The sequence below is a fragment of the Pangasianodon hypophthalmus genome, chromosome 3 (genome assembly GCF_027358585.1).
Source record: "Pangasianodon hypophthalmus isolate fPanHyp1 chromosome 3, fPanHyp1.pri, whole genome shotgun sequence".
Classification (NCBI taxonomy): Eukaryota; Metazoa; Chordata; class Actinopteri; order Siluriformes; family Pangasiidae; genus Pangasianodon; species Pangasianodon hypophthalmus.
This window is the reverse complement of record NC_069712.1, coordinates 10,001-18,920: the sequence shown is the minus strand read 5'-3', so window position 1 is coordinate 18,920 and position 8,920 is coordinate 10,001. Positions and strand designations below refer to the sequence as shown.

The 8,920-nt window shown below is 41.7% G+C and overlaps 1 protein-coding gene across 1 annotated transcript; it reads right to left on the bottom strand.

Moving 5' to 3' along the window:
* Nucleotides 1-864: 864 nt before the first annotated feature.
* Nucleotides 865-5,069, bottom strand: LOC128317994 (uncharacterized). The gene is made up of 2 exons (XM_053232322.1): nt 3,553-5,069; nt 865-3,408 (listed from the first exon to the last, which is right to left on the bottom strand). Exons 1-2 carry the CDS (start codon nt 4,291-4,293, stop codon nt 2,668-2,670), a joined length of 1,482 nt encoding a protein of 493 aa, XP_053088297.1. The 5' UTR covers nt 4,294-5,069; the 3' UTR covers nt 865-2,667.
* Between the last annotated feature and the right edge of the window lie 3,851 nt (nt 5,070-8,920).

The following is an 8,920-nucleotide window of genomic DNA, read 5'->3' as shown; positions in this document are numbered from 1 at the left end:
AAGTGCTAGTAAAAGTGCTAACAATTGAGTCAAGTGAAAAGTGCTAATAATCAAAACAAGTGCTATATAAATACTTTAAACCGTATTTACAAAGTGTGTATTTGTGCGTGCACAAATCCACCAAGTTGTGTTTAATCATCAAACCAAATCAAAACAAAACCAAACGCTCCACCGAGACGTCCATTATACAACGGATTGCTCCAGTATCAAGTGCTATTTTTACTCACAATAAATGTGACAGAATGGGTATAAAAAAGAACAAAGAAAAGAAAGGAGAAGAAGAAGAAGGAAAAGAAGAAGAAAAGAAGAAAAAAAAGAAGAACAAGGTAAAGAAAAAGAGCAGAGGACAAAAGAAAAACAACGGGGGAAAGAAGAGAATACTGTAAAAAGAAGAATGGGTTAGCCCTATTTCCTCTCTCTATATATGGGTATCTCTGGTTCCAAGTCTCCAAGTCTAAGATGTTCTCCTAGTATTGAAGCCATGAGGATGGTCTGTGTGCAGTTTACTTATCCAATATGCTTCTCTTCTTCTTCTCTGTTCCCTGTTCCATGCCCTATTGGCCTCCAAACCCGAGATCCTGAGCTTCTGTATCCCAACCCTTGCAAAATGGCATATTAAGTGTGTGTTGCGTGGTCTGTGTTGAATGGAGTAAATGTGTTGTTTCAGCCTTTGTTCCAGACTGTATTCAGTTTCTCCAATATATCTCTTATGGCAGTGTGTGCAAGTGATCATGTAAATGATATTCGTGGTCTTGAGGTTTGTTCTTTGTGGCACTAGGTGTCCCTTGTTTCCCATCTCCACTGACCTGAGCTGTTGAAAATGTGTTGCTAATATAGGAGGAATCACTCATCGGTCTGATTTCAAACTGGCCCTGACCAGGAGATCCCGTAGATTTTTATTTCTTCTATAAGCTGATATTGGTTTGAATGACCGAAGTGGTGCGTATAGTTCTTGTGTTTTTTGGAATTGTTGTTTAAGCTTATTGTTGAGGATTTTGGATGTTTCTGAAAAAGTCGTGACTATGGGGATGACATCCTTGGGTTCCGGCACCAATCGTGTTGGGTTATTTCTGAGATCCTGCAACGTGTCTCTTTTAATGGCTCTCAAGAATCTCTTAGAATACCCTCGGGGTCTAAGGGCTTTGAATAGAGTTTGTGTTGCTTCATGGAAATGTTGATCAAATGAGCAAATTCTATGAAATCGAATGATTTGTGATTTGATTACCCCCTTGAAAGTATGTCTAGGATGATAACTTGTTTTAAATAGTAGAGAGTGGGAATCAGTGGGTTTGAAAAACACTTTAGTATGTAGTGTTTTGGAATTATTCTCCGTCGGGATGGCAAAAACTGTGGTGTCTAAAAAGTTAATGTTATCCGAATTAAGAGTTGCTTTGACTTTAATGTGTTTATGATGGGAATTGGCCAAATTCAAAAAGGTGTCAAAATGTTCCCTGTCATGGTGCCAGACCCCAAAGATGTCATCCAGATATCGATAATACACTGCGGGTAAGTGGGGACACTTTGGAAACAATGTTTCTTCCCACTCAGACATATAAATATTCGCGTAGGCTGGAGCAAATTTCTTCCCCATAGCGGTTCCTTGAACCTGTAAATATAATTGAGAATTAAATTCAAAGTCATTGCGGGTTAAATTTATTTCCAACAGCTGAAGAAGTTCTGCATCTGGCCGGCTTGAATCTGGATACCTGTTAAAACATTTCGTTATTGCCTGCAATCCTGCCTCTGTACTGATATTTGTGTAAAGGCTTTCCACATCCACAGTGAATAGGAAGGCCGAGTCTGGAATTGTCATGTTCTTGATTTTGTTTATAAAGTCATATGTATCTTTTAAGTAACTGGGATGAAGTTGTGAGACAGGATTGAGGAAATAATCAATGTATTGTGCCACATTGTAGGTCTCACTCCCACAATCCGACACAATCGGGCGTCCCTGTGGAACCTCGGAAGGGACTGTCCACGCCTGTGGGTCTTTATGAATTTTGGGCAATAGATAAAATTTCCGCTGCCTTGGTGGGTTTGGACCAATAAGGTAATTAAACTGTTTAGTGTTAATGAAGCCTTTCTGTTTTAAGTCCTGTAAAATGGATGTTACCAATGATTGTGTTTCCTGTTGTAATGAGTGTGGAAGTAAAGTGTAATGATTGGTATTGTTTAATTGTCTATTTGCTTCTAGTAAGTATTGTTGTTTGTCCATTATGACGATCGCTGAGCCTTTATCTGCCGGTTTAATTATTATATCTTTGTTGGTTTGTAATTCTTTGAGTGCTCTGCGTTCTGTGGCGGTTAAATTATCTGCTTGATTGTTGGAAAAATCTGAAAGAGAATTGATAATCATCCTGTTCTTTTTAATCAACTGCTTTATAGGTAAACTGGTCTGTTCGGTGCTCGGTTCCCATCTGGATTTTTCTGTAAACTGTAAGTGTTCTTTACATTTTGTGTATTGGAAGTGGTCTAAAATTTTAAGTTGTCTATTGTAAGCGTGGACATCCCTCCCCAGCTCCCCCAAGTCCGTACCGCATGGCGTCGGGATGAAGGTGAGACCCTTGCTGAGTAAATCCTCCTGCGGACCTGTGAGACAAAACGTTTTGGATAGGTTAATGATGTTGGTGTGCTTTTTGTTGTCTGTTTTATTGCACTTCACCATTCCTAAAAGTTTAACTGATCCAACCAGTATGTAAACATTTGCGAAGCCGTTTCCGTGGTCCAGTGGATAGGGTCCCTCGGGTTCACCTTGAACCTAAGTGGGTGAAGTTCCTGCAATGGATTACCATGTGCCAGTATATGAGTGTTCAGTTTTGTTAGAGTTTCTTGTTGTCGTCTAGGTAGGATATCCGAGTAGTTTAATAATGGGGTGTAGATCGTGGCATTGGGAAAAACCACTGCAGCAATTCTCCACAGCTCTTGCAACTGTTTTTTTGTTGTACTTTCGAATGTTTGTTCTCTATTATTGATTCCTAATGATAGGACGACTTTTTGAGTGTTTGGATTAGGGGTTAATTTTTGTAACACCTTGGCTATATGTAAAAAGTTGGCTCCAGGGTAACTATCCACCTGAACATTTTCGTCACTAAAATAGGGAATTCTGGACAGGTTGGAGTCCCCTATAAACAAAACTGGTTTCTTTACTTCCAGTGTCCAATCTGCAATCTTTCTAGTGGTGTTAGGATGTCTAGTAGGAACCCAATGGTTCCTCACTTCACAGGTTTTTATTTGGGGCTCCACCCTGTCCGGATGTTCCACATGCAGGGGAGTCAACGAGAAAGAGGAAGGGGAAAGGGAAAGGGAGGATTCAGATCGGGCTTTTCTCAAGGACATGGTCTTCCTTTCTGTAGACCCATTCATCACCTCCTTCCTCTCCTGCTTCCTATCCCCCTGGGTCGGCTCCCCCTGTGAATCAGCAATAGTAGGTTCTATTAGAACACTAACATTATTTAGGGTTGCTGTTCTGTGAATTGTGGATGGAGTGTTAGCTCTCTGTTCTTGCTGCTTAAGTGTATTCAAAGGAACTTCATGTATTAATACACTAACTACCTTGGTCTTATCGGAGTTGTTGTTTAAAGGCCGAGGTGTTCCATTGCTTTTCGATAAATGCATCTGTGGAGAACTTGCCACAAGGTTTGTGTCGTCTTTACTCGGACTCTGTTTGGAGGAAGAAGAGGAAGAGATTGAAGAAGACAACGAAGAAGAAAAAGAAGAGGCGGCAGTGGAAGAAGGATTAGAGGAGCTGTTTGATACTTGGATAGGCAAACATGCAGTTCCTCCATTTTCTGTTTCCACTAGATTCTGTTCCATTTGTGTTTTGGCCTTTTCTATTATGTCTTCCCTCAATTTGTGTTTGAATCTACCTTTGGCCCATTTAACTGCTATCTGCCATTCTGTTTCCTCCATTTTGTGGATTCGATTCAGTAGTTCTGCTTTCACTTGAACGTAATGGTCTTTGAGGATCTGCATATTTGCCTTCATCCAATTTTGTGTGTTTTCCGTAATTCTATGTAGAGTTTGTTGCTTGGGGCATGCCGGTTTGATAAACTGTGTAAGTTTGTGTGTTTGTTTAGACATGCCCTTTGGAAAAATTTGCGTATGTAGAGCTGTTGTCACAATGTCTTCATGGTGTGTGGCCTGTAAGAATTTAAAATACAACTTCCTCAAATGTCTATCTAAAAATTCCCTGGGTTTTGAGTTGTGTAGATGCTGGTCTGTGTGTAGTGTTTGTTCCACCCCATCTGTTTCCAAAGTCTCCAACACTGTGAATCTGTTTGTTAAGGGAATCATTGTGCCTGTAAAAAAACTCCTTTCGAGGAAAAAAAAGGTTAAAAGAAAGGAAAGATAAAAACCAAAAGGAGAAAAGTCTTCATTGGTCTTACCCCATGAGTATGCTGATAAGAATCCTTGGGAAAAGGATCCTGTAGCTGATTAACAACTCAGTTCCTTACCAGAAGGCCTAAGCGGCCTAGGAGTTCACCAAACAGGAAGTTTTGTAGGCCCCTCTGGCTTGGGTGTTGTACTCCAAAAAGAAGGGGGAATAAAACCGAAAAAAAAGGAGGGGGGAATAAAAACCCAAAAAAAAGGAAGGGTTTAAAAATGTGAGTACTCACAAAACGGTTTAAAAAGGATTTTTCTCCATTAAAAAATTTTTTGGTGTAAAACAGGACACAAAAATTGGCAATGTTTTCCCCGTCAAACAGTATCTTTTTGATGTGCAGTTCACGGTGCTTTTTGAGTTCGACGTCCTAACGTTTCGCAGGGAATCCTGCTTCTTCAGAGGACATACGCTTTTTGTTCCCATCCATATCCTTAAATAAGCTCTGGGGTGGGATCTAGGTTAAATTAGGGGTGGAGCTAAAATAAGGAGGTTCTGTATAATTGGTAACTATACCTGTCTGTCTCAAAACTGCCTATCTATTGGTTGTGAGTCTGAAGGAAGTGTGTGGCTTTATGGGTAATGACTTTACCTGGATAATGTAGTTTAAAACTGTTTTTGTAAACCTTGGTTCTCTTATTTTCCACCAGGTCTTCCCAGTAGTCTGTGTGGTGTAGTGGTATAGACAATAGTCTCCTACACCTAGCCTCCCTGGTTCAAGACCCACAGCAGGCAAGAGAAGAGAGCCAAGAATAAGAAGACTGCCATTGAACACAAATGTACTGGAAAAAGAGTGGGTATTAAAAAAATAAAAAACCTTAGAAATAAAGAATAGTAAGGAGAAAAAAAAAAAAAAAAAAAAAAACGGGGGGAAAGGATAAAAATGGAATAATAAAAAAAGGTGATAAAACCAAATAGGATAAAGATTAAGAGATTAAAACAATAAAAGTAAAATAATTAAAATATAACTAAATATGTAAGGTGTGTACTAAGAATATGGTCTGTTCCTCTCTTTTGTTTGTAGTGGCACAGGCTAGGTTAGGTTAGGGAAAGATCAAGTCCTCATATGTTGAGTGTATGCTCTTTAGTGCACAGGCTCACTTTGTTCTATTCTAGAGTTAAAAAGAACGAGGCCAGACCCGTTTTCTTATACAAATACAAAAAAAATTTTTTATATATAAGTTGGATCCCTGGGTAAGGGTGATCCTTAAACAGTGCAAATTTAAAATCCCCAAATGGTAAATGAGTAAATAAAAAATAAAAAATATAAATTTAAAAAACATAAAATATATAAATAAATAAAATAAAAAGAAAGGATGCTTTTTTAAAAATATGATTAAGAAAATAAAATCAATAAAGTTAAAATGAGAGAGCTAAATAAAAATACCCACTAAGTTCAAAAGGAACAGTGACCTGGAAAGGGACCAGGAGTCCCCATAAAGAAAGTAAAAATGGAGGGGGGGGGAAAAGACAACATTATTTAAATAAAACAAGGAACCTAAGGGACTGGATAGGGCGTGCAGTTTTTCCCAAGTCAGATCCACACCCCATATCCGGCTGAGTGATCAAAGCACAGGATCCCGGGTGAAAGCTCCATTCAATGTCTGCACACTCCCATGTCCACATACAGCTCACATTTACCTGTAAATGTATTCATCTCATGGGGCAGATTTGGGAGTTAAGTTTATATCCTTGGAGCCAGGGTACCCACTCCAGTAGAAGAGCAGGGAAACAAAAGAGGGTCAAGATAGAGAAGGGGGAAGATTAGGGTTAGGGTAGGAATAAGGCTTGGGGTTAGGGTAGGGGGTTAGCAGTTAGGGTTAAGTGTTAGAATTGGGGTTCAAGATGGGAGATTGAGGTTGGGGTAGGGAGGGGGAAGGGGGAAGGGGGTTAGAATTGGGCTTGAAGTGAAGGTCATGGTTCGGGTTAGGATTAGGGTTCAGGGTAGGAGGGAGAGATTAGGGTTAGGAGTTAGGGTTAAGTAGGGTTATGGGGTTGGGGTTAGGGTTCGGGTTCCTGGTAGGAGGTTGAGGTTGAGGTTAGGGTTAGGGTTCATGGTAGGAGGCTGAGGTTAGGGTAAGGGTCAGGGTTAGGGTTAGGGTCAGGGTAGGAGGTTGAGGTTAGGGTTAGGGGTTAGGGTTAGGGTAGAAGGTTGAGGTTAGGGTTAGGGGTTAGGGTAAGCGGATTAGGGTTAGAGTAGGAGGGTTGGGAGTTAGGGGTTAGGTTAGGGTTAGGGGTTAGGGGTTAGGGTCAGGGTTAGGGTTAGGATCAGGGTAGAAGGTTGAGGTTAGGGTTAGGGTCAGGGTAGAAGGTTGAGGTTAGGGTTAGGGTTAGGGTTAGGGTTAGGGTAGAAGGTTGAGGTTAGGGTTAGGGTTAGGGTTAGGGTTAGGGTTTAGGGTTAGGGTTAGGGTTAGGGTTAGGGAAAGATCAAGTCCTCATATGTTGAGTGTATGCTCTTTAGTGCACAGGCTCACTTTGTTCTATTCTAGAGTTAAAAAGAACGAGGCCAGACCCGTTTTCTTATACAAATACAAAAAAAATTTTTTTTATATATATAAATTGGATCCCTGGGTAAGGGTGATCCTTAAACAGTGCAAATTTAAAATCCCCAAATGGTAAATGAGTAAATAAAAAATAAAAAATATAAATTTAAAAAACATAAAATATATAAATAAATAAAATAAAAAGAAAGGATGCTTTTTTAAAATATGATTAAGAAAATAAAATCAATAAAGTTAAAATGAGAGAGCTAAATAAAAATACCCACTAAGTTCAAAAGGAACAGTGACCTGGAAAGGGACCAGGAGTCCCCATAAAGAAAGTAAAAATGAAGGGGGGGGGAAAAGACAACATTATTTAAATAAAACAAGGAACCTAAGGGACCGGATAGGGCGTGCAGTTTTTCCCAAGTCAGATCCACACCCCATATCCGGCTGAGTGATCAAAGCACAGGATCCCGGGTGAAAGCTCCATTCAATGTCTGCACACTCCCATGTCCACATACAGCTCACATTTACCTGTAAATGTATTCATCTCATGGGGCAGATTTGGGAGTTAAGATTATATCCTTGGAGCCAGGGTACCCACTCCAGTAGAAGAGCAGGGAAACAAAAGAGGGTCAAGATAGAGAAGGGGGAAGATTAGGGTTAGGGTAGGAATAAGGCTTGGGGTTAGGGTAGGGGGTTAGCAGTTAGGGTTAAGTGTTAGAATTGGGGTTCAAGATGGGAGATTGAGGTTGGGGTAGGGAGGGGGAAGGGAAAAGGGTTAGAATTGGGCTTGAAGTGAAGGTCATGGTTCGGGTTAGGATTAGGGTTCAGGGTAGGAGGGAGAGATTAGGGTTAGGAGTTAGGGTTAAGTAGGGTTATGGGGTTAGGGTTAGGGTTCGGGTTCCTGGTAGGAGGTTGAGGTTGAGGTTAGGGTTAGGGTTCATGGTAGGAGGCTGAGGTTAGGGTAAGGGTCAGGGTTAGGGTTAGGGTCAGGGTAGGAGGTTGAGGTTAGGGTTAGGGGTTAGGGTTAGGGTATTTGTTTTGGGAGTTAAGATTATATCCTTGGAGCCAGGGTACCCACTCCAGTAGAAGAGCAGGGAAACAAAAGAGGGTCAAGATAGAGAAGGGGGAAGATTAGGGTTAGGGTAGGAATAAGGCTTGGGGTTAGGGTAGGGGGTTAGCAGTTAGGGTTAAGTGTTAGAATTGGGGTTCAAGATGGGAGATTGAGGTTGGGGTAGGGAGGGGGAAGGGAAAAGGGTTAGAATTGGGCTTGAAGTGAAGGTCATGGTTCGGGTTAGGATTAGGGTTCAGGGTAGGAGGGAGAGATTAGGGTTAGGAGTTAGGGTTAAGTAGGGTTATGGGGTTAGGGTTAGGGTTCGGGTTCCTGGTAGGAGGTTGAGGTTGAGGTTAGGGTTAGGGTTCATGGTAGGAGGCTGAGGTTAGGGTAAGGGTCAGGGTTAGGGTTAGGGTCAGGGTAGGAGGTTGAGGTTAGGGTTAGGGGTTAGGGTTAGGGTAGAAGGTTGAGGTTAGGGTTAGGGGTTAGGGTTAGGGGTTAGGGGTTAGGGTTAGGGTAAGCGGATTAGGGTTAGAGTAGGAGGGTTGGGAGTTAGGGGTTAGGTTAGGGTTAGGGGTTAGGGTCAGGGTTAGGGTTAGGATCAGGGTAGAAGGTTGAGGTTAGGGTTAGGGTTAGGGTCAGAGTAGAAGGTTGAGGTTAGGGTTAGGGTTAGGGTTAGGGTCAGGGTAGAAGGTTGAGGTTAGGGTTAGGGTTAGGGTTAGGGTCAGGGTAGAAGGTTGAGGTTAGGGTTAGGGTCAGGGTAGAAGGTTGAGGTTAGGGTTAGGGTTAGGGTCAGGGTAGAAGGTTGAGGTTAGGGTTAGGGTTAGGGTTAGGGTTAGGGTTGGGGTTAGGGTTGGGGTTAGGGTTAGGGGGTTAGGGTTAGGGGGTTAGGGTTAGGGGGTTGAGGTTAGGATTCGAAATAAGGTTTTGGAGTTGACGTTCCGGTCCAACCCAGGTGCGGAATGATGGTTGGGGTTGAGGTAAAAGCTCAGAAATTGT